Source organism: Rhinolophus hipposideros (genome assembly GCF_964194185.1).
Source record: "Rhinolophus hipposideros genome assembly, chromosome: 5".
NCBI lineage: Eukaryota > Metazoa > Chordata > Mammalia > Chiroptera > Rhinolophidae > Rhinolophus > Rhinolophus hipposideros.
The window spans coordinates 31,004,117-31,023,536 of record NC_138051.1 but is presented as its reverse complement, the minus strand read 5'-3'; the positions used below and the strand labels follow the sequence as shown (position 1 = coordinate 31,023,536).

General features: G+C 36.3%; 2 protein-coding genes across 2 annotated transcripts; both read right to left on the bottom strand.

Moving 5' to 3' along the window:
* Nucleotides 1-5,090: 5,090 nt before the first annotated feature.
* Nucleotides 5,091-6,008, bottom strand: LOC308497196 (olfactory receptor 4S2-like; the record flags this gene model as incomplete). Its single annotated transcript, XM_081047556.1, has 1 exon — nucleotides 5,091-6,008. One exon carries the CDS (start codon nucleotides 6,006-6,008, stop codon nucleotides 5,091-5,093), a length of 918 nt encoding a protein of 305 aa, XP_080903682.1.
* An 11,749-nt stretch (nucleotides 6,009-17,757) lies between these two features.
* On the bottom strand, nucleotides 17,758-18,696 carry LOC308497188 (olfactory receptor 4Q3; the record flags this gene model as incomplete). The annotated part of the gene is made up of 1 exon (XM_081047549.1): nucleotides 17,758-18,696. The coding sequence occupies one exon, from the start codon at nucleotides 18,694-18,696 to the stop codon at nucleotides 17,758-17,760; it is 939 nt and encodes a 312-aa protein (XP_080903675.1).
* Between the last annotated feature and the right edge of the window lie 724 nt (nucleotides 18,697-19,420).

Sequence of the window (19,420 nt, the reverse complement as noted above, 5' to 3'; positions counted from 1 at the left end):
ATCCATTTAGAAAATATTTTTCTCAGCTTCACAAAATTCACTAATTGTTATTGGTAATGTCGTGTACATTTTTAGGATTTTTTTTATCACTTCAATTTTTATTTCACCTCTGTGTTTAGATATGCAATGTCTTTTTTTATTATTATTAGTTTTAGGTGTACAAAACAATGCAATAGTTAGACATTTCACACCTCACCAAGTAATAACTCCCCTCCCCCAATCTATTGCTCCTCTGACATCATATATAACTGTTACAGTTCCGTTGACTCTATTACCTATGCTGTACTCCATATCCCATGACTATTAGGAAATATTGGGGGAAAAGTATTATAGAAATATGCCAAGTAGCTAATGATGCGACTAATTAATGTTATTTTTTCAGATTTTGTGATGCTTGTGATAGTTTAAAATTCATCATTTATTTTGATGTCTATTATTATTCTAAATAAATATAACCATTTATACCTAAAAAAAAAAAAAAGTAAATTTTAGCCCATGGCATGCCCTAGAACTGCTTCATGAAATGAAGAACAATGGAAAAATTCATAGCAGTTGCCCTGGGTCAGAAAATCTGAGTAATCTTATCTTCTTTCCACCTAGGTGTTTTCTAAGAAACAAACCTCAGGGTTCCAGTGGAAAGGCAGCCATTCTATTTGTGATCTCCAAAGGCAGAATGTGAAAGACTTTTCTCTAATATCATTCAATTTCTTAATGCAAAGATGCCAATATTCTGTTTGTTGAAGCATAGGCCTGTATGACATCTGGGAGTGAGAGGTGGAAAGAGAAGATAAGAGACTGAACTGTTCATTTCTCTTACCCTCCCCATTACCAGCCAGGACAACACCATCTCTCTTACTTGGTGTCCTGGCATCCCAAACATGTCTGGGATTCTGAGAGATAAATCTGTGTATTTCTCTTCAGTATTCTTCTCAGTTGGTACTGTAGAGTTAGCCTTCCCTACTTTGCCAAATCAGTTATCACACTTTTGTCTTCTCTTTTCCAAACATTTGTTGGAATCTTTTGTCTACATCTAACTTCTGTCCTGTTTTCTTTGTTCTTGTGGGTTTAAATGTTTTTCCACTTTGTTGTTGTTGTTATTACTCTTATTATCATTATTATTTAATTTAGATCATAGGAAAAAAATGAAAAACTAATGCAGACTACCATTTAAAATATAATTTTAGTGCATTTATTATTTATTTTTAAAAAGTTAGGCACTTATAAAAAGGTTATAATGTTCTCTTTACAGAGGAAAGGCAATATGAAAAATAACTATAAGGAAATGGAACAAAATGGTGATAATGTATGGAGAGCTGAAGTGCGGAGAAACCATTTGAAAGAGTTTACAAAAGTCCCACTAACCAGCTACTGTTAAAATCTTATTGGCCACCTCCAACTGCAAAGGAGAGACTGGTAAATGCAATATTTTAGTGGAGTCACCATAAATAATGTCAAGTCTCTATTACTAAGGAAGAAAGGAACAAAAGGTACAACCAGCAGACTCTGTCATAAGTATATACTGTGCCTCCAGCTCTGCGCTGTATATGGGGAGTAAAACAGAGATATGATACATTATTTATATCTTGTATAAGTTGTGGAAATTAGGTTAAAAATCCAAAAAAAAAAAAAAAACAAACAAACCAAAAAAACAAACAAACAAAAAAACTCAAACCAGGAAAATAAGTGTCTGATACCATTTTATAAAATATATACAGGAATGCTTAAGGCATAAAGAAAATAAATGTTGGATGAAATAATCAGGTCAGAATTCTTGAAAAATATGTCATGAAACAAGACCTAAAAAGTTCCTCAGAAAAAAAGCTTCATTTTCTGAAGAAGTAAGAATACCTAGCTGTTCTCTAACTTTACTAAAACACACACACAGATGTGCTTAATCTATTTTGTCCTTTTTAAAAATTGAAAACAATTTTAATTAAAAATTTATAATAGAAATAGATCTCCTTGATTTAGTCATTTCAATAGTTCAAATGTCAAATCTTTTTAGTTGCTTTAATTAATTTATTCCATGTATTGCAAAAAAATAATTAAAATAAGATTACTTTCACTAAAAATAATATAACATAGGGGTGATAGAGAGTATTTAAATTATACAATAGGGTCTTTAAAAATTGCTCAGACCGAAAATATGTAGACTGTTTCTTTTGTTTTCCTCCCCTGTCCTTTGAGCAGTTTGTCAGTTTATACTAATCTCTTCATTGCATGCAGTGCATATTTCTATGTCTGTATTTTCTTCATTTTGTATTATAATTATCTATTATGAATCTATTTTCCTTACTAGTTTATGCTATATTAAAGGAAAAGACTAGAGAAGAACAGAGAAAGAGAGAAAGAGAGAAGGGAAGGGAAGGGAAGGGAAGGGAAGGGAAGGGAAGGGAAGGGAAGGGAAGGGAAGGGAAGAGAAGAGAAGAGAAGAGAAGAGAAGAGAAGAGAAGAGAAGAGAAGAGAAGAGAAGAGAAGAGAAGAGAAGAGAAGAGAAGGGAGAAGGGAGGAAAGGAAGAAGGGAGGAAGAGAAACAAGAAAGCACTTCCTGGGAAATTAGACAGTTAGACTTCTGTTTTTAGGAGAAATGATCTGATTCCGCAGAGATATCTTGCTCTTGTAACCCCATTCTAAATCATCAAATAATTGTTGACGAGAGTTTGATTTGAATGGAAGGGATCTAAAACAGTTAAGTGAGATACTGAGTAGAAGTGTTTATTCTTTCACTCTAGAAGTAAGAGAGAGTAAACCTTACCAGTATGGAAAGCATTTCCTCTAAGGTCAGGAATAAGAAAAGAATGGCCACTCTTACCCCTGTTATTCAACATAGTAAAGGAAGTCCTAGCCAGAGCAATCAGTCAAGGGAAAGAAATAAAAGGCATCCAAATTGGGAATGAAGAGCTAAAATTGTCACTTTTTGTAGATGACATGATTCTTTTCAAATTAACCTAAAGTCTCCACCAAAAAACTATTAGAAACAATAAACAAATACAGTAAATACAGGATGCAATGTATATTTCTATGTCTGCATGTTCTTCATTGCAGGATACAAAATTAGTATACAAAAATACATTGTATTCCTATATATTAACAATGAAATTTCAGAAAAATAAATGAAAGAAAACAATTCCCTTTGCAATTGCACAAAAAGAATAAAATACCTAGGAATAAACTTAACAAAAGAATTGAAGGTCCTACACACTAAAACTACAAGATTTTAAAAGAAATTGAAGATGACACAAAGAAATGAAAAGATACCCTGTGTTCATGGATTGGAATAATTAACATAGTTAAAATGGTCATAATACCCAGTGCAATACACAGATTTAATGCAATCCTCATCAAAAGTCCTATGGCATTTTTTTAAAAGAAAGAGAAAAACAACAACAACAAAAATCAACAAATTCATATGAAACCACAGAAGACCCCAAAAAGCTCAAGCAATCCAGAGAAAAAAGAGCAAAACTGGAAGTATCACACTTCCTGACTTCAAATTATACTACAAAGTGCCAATACTGAAAACAGCATGGTATTGGCAGAAAAACAGATACACAGACCAATGGAACAAAATTGAGAGCCCAGAAATAAACCTACATATGTGGGCAAATAATTTTCGACAAAGGAGCCACAAGCAACAACAGAGAAACAGAAGTCTTTTCAATAAATGATGCTGGGAAAATTGAAAAGCCACATGCAAAAGAATGAAACTAGACTGCTATCCGTCACCATATACCAAAATTAACTCAAAGTGGATCAAAGACCTAAACACAAGACCTGAAACAATAAATTGCACAAAAAAAAGCATAGGTACTAAACTTATGGATCTTGATCTCAGAGAGGATTTTATGAATTTGACCTCAAAGGCAAAGGAAGTAAAAGATAAAAAAAAAAAAATGAATGGGACTATATCAAACTAAAAAATTTCCCCATGCAAAAGAAACAATCAACAAAAAGACAATGAACCAAATGGGAGAAGATATTTGCAAACAACTTCTCTGATAGAGGGTTAATATCCAAAATATATGAAGAACTCATAAAATTCAACAACGACAACAAAAATCCAATTGAAAATGGCAGAAGAACTGAACAGACATAGAAAGAGACATTCAAAAGGCCAACAAATATATGAAAAGATGCTCAACTTCATTAGCTATTAGGGAAATGCACATCAAACCATGATGAGATTCCACCGCACACTTCTTAGAATGGCTATTATCAACAAGACAAACAATAAGTTTTGGAGAGGATGTGAAGAAAAAGGAACCCTCATATACTGCTGGTAGGAATGTAAATTGGTACAGTTTCTATGGAAAACAGTATGGAGGTTCCTCAAAAAATTAAGACTAGAGCTGCCATATGACCCAGCAATCCCTCTTCTGGGTATCTACCCCAAAAATTTGAAAACAAACATATATGTACCCCAATGTTCATTGCAGCATTATTCATGGTGCCCAAGATATAGAAAGAGCTGAAGTGTCCTTTGGTAGATGATTAGATAAAGAAGATGTGCTACATATATACAATGGAATACTACTCAGCCATAAGAAAAGATGAAATACTGCCACTTGTGACAACATAGATGGATCTCGAAAATAAGTCAGATAGAAAAAGTCAAAACCCTATGATTTCACTCATATATGGTATATAAAAACTGAAATCAACAAACAAACAAGACAAACAAACAAAAATTCAGACACAGACAGCAACATAGGAGTTACCAGAGGGAAAGGGGGATGGGTGAGAGGTAGAAAAGGGTAAAGGGGATCAAGTATATGGTTACAAAAGGAGATTTGACTTTGGGTGGTGAATACACAATGCAATATACAGATGATGTATTATAGTACACTTAAAACCTATACAATTTTATTAGCCAATGTCACCCCAATAAACTTAATACATTTTTAAAAGTAATTAAAAATGATAAATAAAGATCAACATTAAATTGTTAAAAATTAAAATAAGTATTCCCTATTAAATGAAATGTATGAGATAGTTGAATTTTAGAGACTACTCCTTAAAATTATTAAGTTAGGGATCATTAAATGTATCACCTATTCTGATTTTGCTGTTCTGACAAACTAACTTTTCCTTCAAGGAGACTTGTGACTCCATAGACATTTCATGGCATTTTTTACATCTTCGTTTCTCAGAGTATAGATGAGTGGGTTTAGCATTGGGGTGATGGTGGTATAAAACACAGACACAGCCTTATCCAGTGGAAAAGTAGTGGATGGACGGAGATAAATAAAAATACAAGGGACAAAGAAGAAAGTTACTACAGTGAAATGAGACCCACAGGTAGAGAGAGCCTTGCGCCGGCTCTCTGCAGACCGCTTCCGAAGACTAAATAGAATGACTGTGTAGGAGGCCAGAAGAATGAGAAAACACCCCAGGGAAATGAGACCACTATTGGCAACCACCAACATATTTACCAGGGTAGTATCAGCACAGGCAAGTTTTAGGACTGGGTGGACATCACAGAAGTAGTGGTCAATGACCTGAGCATTGCAGAAGGGCAGCTGGAAGGTCGGGAAGGTCTGCATAAAGGAATGTACCAGGGCTCCTAACCAGGACAGTGATGCCAGCACAATACAAGCATTGGCACTCATGATGGTAGTATAACGGAGAGGGTGACATATGGCAGCATAACGGTCAAAAGCCATGACAGTCAAAATAAAAATCTCAGCACTACCAAAAAAGTGGAAGGTAAACATCTGAGTTACACAGCCCCAGTAGGAAATAGTCTTTTTCTGAGAAACAAAATCCGCAATCATCTTTGGTGCCGTGGCTGAGGAATAGGCAATATCCACAAAGGACAAGTTACTGAGGAAGAAATACATGGGTGTATGGAGCCGGGCAACAGAAAAGACTGTAAGCAAAATGAGCAGATTTCCTGTCATGATCACGACATAGAAGAGGAGGAATAGGGCAAAGAACATCAGCTGCATTCCAGGATCTTGGGAAAGACCTAGGAATATAAACTCAGTGACGTTGTTGGCCACTTCCATGGGGACCCAAGCAGAACTGGTGGGGTGGCTCTGGTTCTCTGCAAAAATAAATAAATGTTATAAACCATTGTAAGCATGGTAAGTGATTTTGTGTTATATTAGACCTATAGTTCATTTCTTCCAAAAAAGAATCTAGAGATTATGAGTTTTTTCTATTGGGTTTAATTTTTTTCCTAATCCTCCTTCTCTCCCTCTTCTTTCTTCCCTCCCTCTTTCTTTCCTTCCCTCCTTCCCTCTCTCTTATATATTAGAAATTCTCCTTGGGATGAAAAAAAATCAATTATTAAATTAGTTAATTTTTGAAGCTAGAGATAAAAGCAACAAGTTAGAATTCGAGATCTAATGTTTAAAATTCCTAGCTGAATCTATTTAATATAATATATACAGATCAACTTTAGAAGAATAACATTTTACTTAATCAAGTAAGAAAGAATCCATTTCCAGTTTCTAAATTAAGTTGGAAGTTCAATACAATTAAAAAGTAAGTCATTTTTAGTGACTGAGAACAACATATGAAGTAGCTTCCTGCTTACCAAAAACCTATGCTTATTAACAAGCATTATAGGAGTTTGATTCCTAAGCTTGACCTGCACTTGAAAATTCAACTTAGCTTGCCATGAGGAGTGGTCAAACTATACAAAGAAATATTTTTTCCTATGTTCCTCCAAAGAGTTGGAAAGTGTAAAGATTATTGAAAATCTCTATTATCCTCAATGAATATGCTTTGAAAAAGCCTCAGATAACACTCCATCCTTATAAACATAAATGAGAATTAGGAATAGAATTTTCCATACAGATGATGTTATAAATGGTAGTCAAAAAATAAATGTCTGATAGAGTTTTACAAAGTATATACAGGAATGCCTAAGGCATATGAGAAAACTATTGGATAAAAATAATCAGGGAAGAATTCTTGAAAGAGGTGAATCATGAGGCAAGATCTAAAGAAGTTTCTCAGAATAAAAATGGCTTTTCTGAATCATGCAAATTACCAGTTATTTTCATCTTTATTAAGAGCATCTCCTTTCTGCATGGATAGTGGAAAGAACACTGCTCAGAAGCTGAATGACTTACGTTTGAACACCCTCAACAACCAGTAACTTTGGCAAAGTTTATTTATTTTCTCTGAATCTCATTTTTTCTGATCTACAGGATGGATGATAAAGTTATTTACCTCACCAAGCTATTGCATAAATAAAATGAGATCATCAATGTAACTTTTTTGTTTTCATGAAGCATTTGCTTTACAACTTGAATCTATGAAGTGGGATCACTCTAATATGTAGAATGTGTAATTTGATCTGGTCAGCTATTATATAAAAGTTAAATAGACAATTAATAGAAAATATTGAAATTCATACATAATTCTAATATCTGCCCATTTTCATTGCAGAGATACTATTAATAGTTAACATTTATTAAGCACTTGACTGTGTACAGGAATGTATACTAAACTATTAGCATATGTTACTTCATCTATCCTCACAGCAATACTATAATTCTTATCTCCATTTTACAGAGCACAAAAGTTTGAAGAGGTTAGGTAAATCAACGAATACAACATAGTGAAGGGTCGGTTATTTGAATTGTTGCATTCTGATTCCAGAGTCCATGAAATACACAAATAATCCATAAATCCATAAATAAATGAAATATAGGTAGATAAAATGACAAATAGAAAGATGATAGATAGGTAGACAAACAGATTAGATAGATGATTGATAGATGATAGATGGTGATGATGATAGATAAATAGATAAAGTCATTAAAAAGTACATTTAAAAAATCAATTGCTTCTTATGCGTGAAGTCCTTTGATTGGGGGATATGATCCATGTCCTTCAATCTTTGAATATTCTGTAACACTATAACAGTAAAGCCAAATTATGCTCAGTTATCACAAATTGGTAAAATTATAAGGGTTGAAAAAATATTTAGATAACAATAGAAAACACATTGTACTTACTATGTGCCATGTGTTGTTCTAAGAGGTAATAACTCATTTAATTCTCATAACAATCTTAGGAGATAGCCTATCATCATTATACCCAATTTAGAGATGAGGAAACTGCAGCACAGAGAGAATAATCTGCCCAAGGTCATAGAGCTAGTGATTGGCAGAGGTGGTATTTGGACTTGACAATGGGACTTCAAAATGTATTTTCTTAATGTGCATACTGCTGAGTCTGATGGCATCAATGTCACCATTCCTCCTTTCCCATTTGAAAGTATTAAACCTTCTTCAATAACCAAAAGATTCCATTTCTGCTAATCATGAAGAGTATGGCTTATTTTTTTTAACTACATCCAGTACTTAGAGTCAAAGACTACAATTGCAACTAGCAAGAGCATCACGACATACACAGTTTGTGCCAACTTTGCTCCAATTAAACTTATAATAAGAATACAACAACAAGTGATGTATGTTGACAATCAAATAGAGTAGCGCCACACGTAAATTCACAATCACAGCTCTCTGACATAAAAGTAAAGAAGTACAAAAGAATCAAGAATGCCTTTCCAGAGAAGGTCATCAATGAGCAGAATGTTGAAAGGTGAGTTAGAGTTAACCAGAAGATAAAGAGGATTTCAGGGTGTGGGCACAGAAGAGTGGACAGGGCAGGGAGGACCTTCCAGAACTAGTGATGAGATATATGGAGAAAAGGGGTGTAAATCATCATAGCATCCTCTATGGGGAATGCCAACAAGTTGATATGATATGAAGGGAAGTGTCAGGAAATAAGACTAAAAAGGAAGAATTGCTCAGATCATAAAGAGTCTTATGAGTTAAGTTAAGGAGTTGAATTTATCTTGAATGATTTGGGGGATCCTGAAGAAAAGTTTATGCCCATGGCAGGAGGGCAACAGCAATGGGAGATAGTGGAGAGTACATGTTAAAAAGAAGCCTGAAACCCAGTTTGCCTAGGTTCAAATTCTAGCTCTACTGCTTGCTAACTACCATTATGACTTCAAGAAAATTACTTAACTTTCCTTGGCCTCAGGTTTTTCAAGTATAAAATGTAAATAAGAATAGTGCATGGTGAAGGGATTAAGAAGTACAAACTGGTAGATACAGGGATATAAAGTACAGCATAGGGAATATAGTTAATAATATGGTAGTAAATATGTATAGTGCCAGGTGGGTACTAGACTAGTCAGGGGGATCACTTCGTAAATTATATCAATGTCTAACCACTACGCCGTTTACCTGAAACTAATAAAAAATAATATTGAATGTCAGCTATAATTGATTAATTATTTTAAATATCAAAAAAAGAATAGTGCATACTATGTAAGTTTTGTAAATATTAAATGTGTGTTACATATAAAGCACCTGGCACACTAAGTAAATGTATAATTATCATTGCCCATCTAAGTGATTGCAGAACATGCTACCTAGAAGGAGAGAGCAAAGCCTGGATAGGAATCATCTTAGGATACTAATCTCTTTCCATGTTCATTTCCTAATTTCCATTTATATGTATTTCTGTGCTTGTCAAAATCTTAGAAAATGCATCTACTGTTGACTCCCACGCTCTCAAATATATTCTTTGACTGGAGTAGTAACAGAGTATAGTCCACATCTTCGCATGGCTTCCTTTAAGAGTTCAAGCAAGGACACATAACAATGTTTGGGCAGCGGCTGTATTATTCCTGAATGGTGATGATCTAAACTTTATCTAGGATCCCTCTGTGAAGCCCATAAAATTAATCCAAGTCTAAGAGCCAAGATCTTTCTACTATCTTCATTGGGACAAAGAGCCTGACTCTCAGCTCTACCTCTTCCAGGCTGTGTGATATTAACACAATTTTCCTCACTTCTATTAACCTCAGAGTCCTCCCCTGTGAGACAGTAAGGACAGCCATGGTAAGGATCAAATTGATTAATGGACATAAAAGCAATAAGTGATCTGCAAATCTAACTCATGATCATTTTAGTGGTAGAATTTCAAAAGCATCAGCATCATACATGTGAACTCTGTAAACCAGAGCCTCCGTGGAACGGATTATTTCCATGGGTCCTTCCAGGTTCTTAGGTCAAATTTGATCTCTCTAGGTTAATACCAAAGAATATGTATATACTAGTTATAATGGAGTCGATACTTTTAAAGAAATAAGTTTGCTCCTTTATTTAACACCATAGCCCATCTAAATTATTTCAAATCAAACAAATAGGAAAACTACAGCTCCCTGAAATTCTCTGGGAAAAAGATTTAGTCTTAGTTTCTCCTATGAGCGATTTGCAAAGGGCAGAGATCAAACGTTCTGGATTTCATTCCTAACAGCTAGCTTCAGCAAGCTCTTTGTGCAATAGTGTCTGAGCAAGTAAAGTCTGGAGAAAATCTGCAAATAAGTTAATGTAACAAAATATAGACTACATTTCATACAACACCAATATTTATTTATCTTTTCACATAAGAAATATTTATTGAGCATATTCTCTGTGCCTGGTACTGTGCTATCAACATAAAAAGATGAATAAAACCCTATTCCTCATATAAAGCCATTCATTTTAGAGTAATACCTTTAAATAGCCTCCTCAAATCCCCTTAGATTTATGTAAAGTTCTACATTTATATGGGTAAAAAGGATCTTAGAGATCACTTGACTTTATTCCATTCATTTTATTGTTGATGAAAAAAATGAGGTGCAGAGAGGAATTAAATTATCTAAGTTTCACTGTTAGTGGTAAAGTTAGGCTTAAATTCCAACTGAAATAATATTGATACACATTTTAAACTGTGACAAACTACTTCCTGAATTACTTAATGGAATTACTAGAACAGAAGTTGTAAAGCAAGTGAAAGATTTGAAAATTCCTCTTCATCCTTGAATAAGATTTGAATCAATAAAAATTACCCTTTTCTCTTTTACCAGTTGTTAATTTGTCATTCCAGTTGGAAAACTTACTCCAGCTGTCTTCTTGAGTGTGGTCCCACGACATGGATTTGGACAACCTGAGATCTTCTTGGATCAATAAAACTTTCTGAGATAGAAATGTGATCTATATCCAGATAGTCACACTAAAACAATGAGATCTGTATGGTGATACTTCTTTTATGCTACATTTCACAGAAAGGATACCACCTACAGCCTAAGAAGCGGTCCTGAGTTTGTTCATGTGTCTCCTCTCTCTCTCTCTCTCTCTCTCTCTCTCTCTCTCTCTCTCTCTCTCTCTCTCTCTCTGTCTCTCTCTCAGGATTTTATGAGTTTATAGCCATGCCATGTCTTCTGATGTAGCTCTGCAAGAACGTCTATGTTCCTGCTCCAAGAAACCGTCAGCAATCTGCCTCATCACAACCCTGAGGGAATTACTAGGCCAGTGATTCGGGAGCCACTGGAGAGCACTGTTAGGCAGAGGAAGTGCAAGTGGAATCCCCACTAGATGATTCCTTGTAAAAAGTATATGAAAGGCTACTTGATAAGTAAATAGTTAATAAATATTGAGGCCATTTCCACAGTTTTGCACAATTGACTTGAGAAAAGAGAGGGTGATGTTCAGTATCGTTTTATTAAATCACTAACCCAACAACAAAACATTTGTTTACAAAATTATTAAACATTTTACTTCATTTTAAAATTTGCTGAAGCTCAGTTGACAAGCAAAATATTTAATTTAGTAGCGCTGTGAAGATACTGCCTCAGTCCTATTACATCAATGGTTTTCTACGGGATTTATGGGAAGAGGGCTTGACTGAAAATGAGGGTTACACCTCTGAAATTGAGTGTAAAATTTATTACTGAATTACACTATAAACTTACAGGTCAAGACTAAAATTATGGGTGTACAACCATACAACAGGAAAAATACGGTAACTGAAATAATATTCACCTTGTTAGTAATTTTCTGAGGCAAAAAGGATTATGTTGCAGCGTAAAGTACTTTCTGTTGTTGTTGGCAAGTTCATTGTTCTATGACTCTCTAGGTTATCAATAAAGGTGCTGTTTAGACAAGGAAATGGCTACTGTGGCAGTCCTGGTTTTACTGGGTTCTCTACTCAAATTCCTTTTATGATGAAGAACTATGTCACATGATTCTCCTTTTCTCCCTTTTTTCCTTATCTTGTTTTCTCCTTCTTTCTTCCCTTCTTTCTTTCCTTTCTTCCTTCCTTCCTTCCTTCCTTCCTTCCTTCCTTCCTTCCTTCCTTCCTTCCTTCTTTCCTTCCTTCCCTCAAAACTATATTTATCCAGACAGAACAAAGACAAACACTGCATGATATCACTTATATGTGGAATCTAAACAAGCCAAATTCGTAGCAACAGAGAGTAGAATGGTGGTTACCAGGGGCTGGGGGAAAGGAGAATTGGGGCGATGTTAAAGGGTACTAACTTACAACTAGAAAATTAATAATTTCTGGAGATCCAATGTAAAACATAGTGATTACAGTCAACAATACTGTATCATATACTTCAAAGTTGCTAAGAAACAAAATCTTAAATGTTCTCACCACAAAAAGAAACAATAATCATGAGACATGAATATATAAATATATAAAATCAACACTTTTCACACTTTAAACTTACACAATGTTATATGTAAATTACATCTCAATAAAAAGTATTAAACATTTATTCTTGGCTGGGCACTGTGCTGGATAGTTTAGATACAAAGACAAGTGAATAATGGGCAGCCCAATAAGTGAAAAGAAAAAGGGCTCAAATATATGGTGAAGGAAGGAGAACTGACTCTGAGTGGTGAACACATAATGTGATATACAGACGATGTATTATAGAAATGTATACTTGAAACATAATTTTACTAACCGATGTCACACCAATAAATTTAATTTAAAATATTACAATAGGTAAGTGTTATGATGACTAAAGTATAGCATGCCATGAAAATTTACATAAAGATCAGTTAACAAAACTCTATAAGGACAGGATCAGAGATGACTTCCAAGAAGTTAATACTCTTAATCCGGTATTGAAGGTGAAAAGTGGGTAATTCCAGCAGAGAAAGCAGCATGTTCAGAGGCATAAAGGTATGGGGAAACTGTAAATAGTTCAGAGGTTCATATAATGGGACAAACAGGGACAGTAAGTGGGGGGCTAGGACTGAGATTTGCTCTCAGAACAAGCTTAGTCACCAAGGTTTAGAGGCCCAGGGTTTAGAACGATAGTGTAGCAAAGTCAATAATATGGGGATTCCTAGGTATTATCCTAGATTTTCTTGTCCCCATTCACACCCCATTCTCCCACAGATTTCCATGGTAATATTTGTACCAGAATGTGTGACAGGATAGAACTTACAGATGAAAACAGAGGAAGAGATGGATAGGGATAAGAAGTCAAACAGTTATGCACTTAAGAGATAGGAACCAGACTGCACCATATTTACATTATAGATTCTACCATTTCCTCTAAGTAACAGAAGCTCACCTGGTGCTTGTGTTTGTTTATGGAATAATCACAAAAAGCTTCTTAGGAACATAAAGAGCATAAGGACAATGAATCAATAACTAGCATGATAATACACCAAAAATAGATAACTTGGGTAAGCCTAATCATTAAAGAAAAACTATTGAAATATAAATATGGAATTTAGTTAATAATGTATCATTATTGATTCATTAATTGTGACAAGGTACCAGAGTAATGTAAGACATTAACAATAGGGGAAATGGTGTGAGGTACATAGAAACTTTCTGTACTATTTTGAAATTTTGCTATAAATTTAAAATGATTGTAAAATTTTTTAAAAGTTATTTAAATTTAAAACTTATGGCATAAAAGCCTTGAAAGAATGAGGTTAACCTGAACATTACAATTAAAAACTTAAAATGTGGAGGGTTTTTTTTACATAAAAAATTTTTTTTGAGGATGTATATACTATCTCCTAACATGAAATGTCTTATATTGAGGCTGGCTTCAATATGAATGGGGGAGTTATTAGGGATTTTACTGTCACTAATGGTAGGGGTTTGCAGTCAAAAGCTCTAGCTCTGTGATTCTGTCCTTCGGTTTTCTAGGATCAAAAAACTGTACAATCTTCCTTCAGCCTTTATTTCCCTTTTAATTTAATGGAACAATTAGCAATAATGGTAACATAAGCAGTAAATATTTATTGAGTTCTGACCACAGGTAGACACACTTGCTGATTAGAGCTTTGTAAGCATCATTTTGTTTAGTTTTCCTGAGAAGCCTATGAGGCAGATATAATCATTGTCTTCATTTTACAGTCAAAGGGGTATCGAGAGGTTCAGTCACTTGCCCTCAGGTAAGTGGTGGAGTTGGACCATGACGAGGCTATCTGCCTCCAGAGTCCACTCTTCTGACCTCTCTGCTCTACTCCCACCAGTCATCTGGGCTCACGTGTTCTTAAAATGCTATTCACCTGCCTCTGGTGGATATTGAGAGACTTTATAATTAGCTATTTGGGTTAGCTATTGATGCTTGTGGAAACACCCAAGTGGCAGACATCTACCACATTTCCAGGAACACAAGAGGCACTCAGCAAATAGCTGTTAAATTAATGATTGGATAATCCATTAATAATGAATTAATGAGTGAAAACATCCAAAAATCCCTAGTAGTTATTTATTAGAGGAATATCTTCTAGGAAATGCTTTCTCTAAATTAGGGGTAAATATTGTGATGACATGCTGACTTCTCTCCAATAAGCCTTCCTACAGTAGTTTCTAGGATCCTTAGAGGGAGAAATATGGCAATAGGAAAAACTTCTACTTCTAAAATCTCCTACTAAGTGATTCCTTATAAAACTATATTGAAAGTCACTTGGTAAATAACTAGTTAATAAATATTCAGGCTATTTCCACACAGTTTTGTACCATTGGGGCAAGGGAAGGGGAAGGGTGGTATTCAGTATCATTGTACTGGATCACTAACCTAGCAACAGCAACAAATAAAACACTACTTTTCCTTATTCTTATTGGCCATCTTACTATGTTCTTACTATATTTCCCTTACTATTATTGGTCCATTGACAACATGTAGCTTGCAGCTAGACTATAAATGTACAGCCTTAGTTCCCGTGTGTTCTGCAAACATGAAGTCAATAATCTTCTCACGATTTCATAAATCAGACTTTCCTCTGTCTCCTTCCAGTTATTTCAGTGTCCCAAAGCACCACAAGAGCTGGAAAGAAGGGACAGACCCACTCATGTATCTGTGGGACTCAGAGCAAGAATACAAACGGAGCCCATGTACCCTGTCTCTAAAAGCTATAAATCAAGGTGACACAATTTAACTACTCTCTCTCTAACAAAGCTTTAAAACATACTCAAGGATTAATGTTCTCATACTCTTGTAATCACTGGAAGTCCAGTTTCAAATTTAAAATCCTCAGACTCGTTCCTTGAAATACACATCAGACATAACAGTGTGGGAAGAGCAAGCTTTGGCACTCAGTCCTCAGCCCTCCTCTTGTGCTTCCAAATCCCAACATAAGAGGTCTCTCCTGTAAGAATGTGTACTCTGCGGCCCAGACACCCAGACTCTGTCCACACAATGTACACACAGTGCCCCTCAGCTAAATGTGCACACACAGTGGTCCAACCTCAGGAGGATGGGCCCAGGGAAGATGCTCAGGCAGACCCTGGAAGTGGGCTCAGAGCATCTGAGCAGGGAACGCTGTAGATACTATCAATCACATACAGTCTGAAGAACAGAAAGAGTATCAGCTTACTAATAAAGAGAATTTTAATATAGATAGTTGATTTAATATAGATAATTGAGATAACTTTAATATAGATAATTGATTGAGCAAGTATCAGAGGAAAGAAAAGGCAAAAGGGAATATACAAAATTCACACTTTTCTGAATATTATGCTACCAATTCCAGCTATCAACAGGACATTTAGAATGATTTCCCAAGATCTTAAATTTGGCCATGAAAAGGGGATATTGGGAAAAGGGGGTGTTCAGCCAGCTGATGAAAAAAGAAAGCCTGGAGCTTCATGTTCCCGCAATGTGCTTGGCTGACTCTCGGCACCATTTACCTTCTTGTCAACCCACACACTACCCTCTGTCTGGCAGTCTCCTCCTGTCTGCTCTTCTGCATATTCACTGTAGGCAATGGATCGCTGTGGAAATGTTGTACAGTGAAGGAAAGATGAGAGTGTGATGTGTACGTACCAAGGATGCCAGTCTCAACCTCATTCATCCTATTAAGAAATCATCCAAGTGGTTGCCTTGTTCCTGGTCTGAGTCCTTCTGTAGTAGTACATATATACATACATACATACATACATGTATACATACATACATACATACACACATAAATGTATATATACTGTTGCTTAAACATAAACTCACTAACTGCCAACACAAAAATGAAAATCCATTCCTTATTCCAATGTAAAGAAAGCTCTTATGTGATGAAGAAGTATTACAAATTTCCTAGTGCATCCTACTATTAGGTGGAATTTTAGACATTTTTTTTCCTGAGGTATGTTTTCAGCAAAGTAATCAGAAAGGTCTCTCCATAGCAATTGATTAGGAAATAGAGTGAACAAATATAAAAATATTCCTGGAAGTCCATCATTATATTATTATTTGGGAAATAAAATAAATATCTTTCCATAGCCATAAAGTTGCAAAGAACCTTATATCAGAAATCAGGAACCTTAAAAATAAATGTTTACATGAATGTTTTAGGGATGTCCTAGTTTTGGAGCTCCTATACAAGTACAGTTGAAACTAAGCAATTAGTCTATATACTCATATTTGGGATAAATACTCTTTTTGGGGAGAAAAAATTATTAACCTAATCTTAATTATCTAAAGTTACTAGTTTTCTTCATTGAATACACTTTTTCTAAGTGATCTTGGGCAAGTCACTCAAATCTGCGTTCATTTCTGAAAATGAAGTTGAATCTATTACCTCAAATCATAGTCTCAAAGCACCTTTGAGACTGAGAGGTAATAACTATGAGAACCTCAAGGACAGGTATCAGGTCGGGAAATGCTTTAAAACACAGCTCATTTCTTTCTGTTTTTCTTTACAGTTCAGAGCTCTTAAACATTATAATCAGGTGAGCCAGGTTATTAACTTGCCCCCACTATAATGTCACTCAAAGAAAAACTCAAGGGGAAATGGGATGCCTCTTCTCCAGCAGCATCTAGAGCAGAATACTAAGATCTTCCATCAGCCAGCTCTCCAGACTTACTTTCCTTCACACATAAACTTGCTAAGGGCATGTGTTCATTCAAGTGAGTTGTTCAACTGCATTTCTAAAATTTGGCATAAGACAGAACACAGTTCCTGGGTGAGCACTCGTACACATGATTAGTGATGTTTTCAGGCTTCATTAGGGACAGGATGAGAGGGAGTCACAAAACTTCCAAAGAGGCTCAGATGAGACATCAGCAGGAACTTCCTGACACCAGGAATTTAAACTCTGGAGGAGCAGGACACAAAAGGAGATGTAATATCTCCTCTCATTTGAATAGAGTTTAAAAGTGAAATGAATTGAATAAAGGAAGACTACTAACAGACAAAGGATAGAAGAGTTGATCTTTCAAGGTGTCCTTTTGACTCTAGTACTCAATTAATTACTGTCACCATTTGTGGGACAGTGAACACTCTTAAATTCCCTGCTTACTGTTTAACACCTGAGAAAGTCACTTATGGCTCACATCAAGAGCAAGGCGTTATAATTTTTATGCTGGCTTCTCTTTTATACCAAAGTCACCGAATTGGTTTTCATGCAGGAACTCAGGTACAGAATGAGTTGCGTGTCCCAAGAAAGAGTATGTTTTCTAAATCACCTCTTCCTGTTCATCCTTTAACATAGCAGCAAGATGCCATATGCTTTCCTCAGCTTCTTCATGGACGCCTTCATATCAGCATTTCTGAGTGTGTAGATAAGGGGGTTCAACATAGGTGTGACCACTGTGTAAAAGACGGAGACTATCTTATCCACCGGGAAGCTGCAGAAAGGCCTCAGGTAGATGAATACACACGGCACAAAGATCAGGCTGACCACTGTTAAGTGGGAGGCACAGGTAGAGAGCGCCTTGCTCTGGCCCTGGCGGAAGCGAGTTCTCAGCGTGATGAGGATGACAGCATAAGAGAAGAGCAAGACCAAGAAGCAGACAAGAGAGAGCAGACCACTGTTTGAGACCATCAGCACCTCTACCACATAGGTGTCCATGCAGGCCAACTTGATGACCTGTGGGACGTCGCAGTAGAAGTTGTCCAGTTCATTGGGACCACAGAAGGGCAGCTGGATGACCAGTGTGACTTGTGTGATAGAGTGGATGAAACCCCCGCACCAGCAGGCAAACACCAACTGAAAGCACAACTGGCGGTTCATGACTGTCAGGTAATGCAGAGGATTACATATGGCAACGTACCTATCGTAGGCCATAACTGTCAGCAGAAACATCTCACTGGCTCCCAGGAAGTGCAGGAAGTAAATCTGGGCCAGGCATCCTGAAAAAGAGATGACCTTGCCCTGCCGTAGGAAATCCCCTAACATCTTGGGCACAGTGACACAGCTCAGGCATAGGTCAATGAAGGACAGATGGCTCAAAAAATAGTACATAGGAGATTGGAGTAGGTGAGCATCAGCTTGCACTGTTACCACTATCAAGAGGTTTCCCAGAACAATAGCCACGTAAAACACCAAAAATATTAAGAAGAGAAATAGCTGCAGCTCCCAAGAAGATGATAGACCCAGAAGAACGAATTCTGTCACCTCAGAATCATTTTCTTTTTTCATCAAGTCGAGAATACCAAGTGACCTGGAAAAACAATTAAATTGGAACAAGAGAGATTTAAGTTAACCAGAGAGTAAGGGAAGAGGGGATGGTAGAAGTGGGAAAAGGGGATTAAATATATGGTGTTGGAAGGAGAACTGACTCTGGGTGGTGAACATACAATGCAATAGATAGATGATGTTTTATAGAATTGTACACTTGAAACCCATCACCCCAACAAATTTTTATTTTTCATTTATTTTTTTTAAGATTGTTTTTTTATTGAGGAAGGAGAGCAGGACTTTATGGGGGAACAGTGTGTACTTCCAGGACTTTTTTTCCAAGTCAAGTTGTTGTCCTTTCAATCTTAGTTGTGGAGGGCACAGCTCAGCTCCAGGTCCAGTTGCCTTTTTCTAGTTGCAAGGGGCATAGCCCACCATCCCTGCGGGAGTTAAACCGGCAGTTGAGAGGATGCATTCCAACCAACTGAGCCATCCGGGAGCTCAGTGGCAGCTCAGCTCAAGGTGCCATGTTCAATTTTAGTTGCAGGGGCAATGCCCACCATCCCTTGTGGGAGTCAAGGAATCAAACTGGTAACCTTGTGGTTGAGAGGATGCGCTCCAACCAACTGAACCATCCGGGAGGCAGCTCAGCTCAAGGTGCCGTGTTCAATCTTAGTTGCAGGAGGCGCTGCCCACCATCCCTTGTGGGACTCGAGGAATTGAACTGGCAACCTTGTGGTTGAGA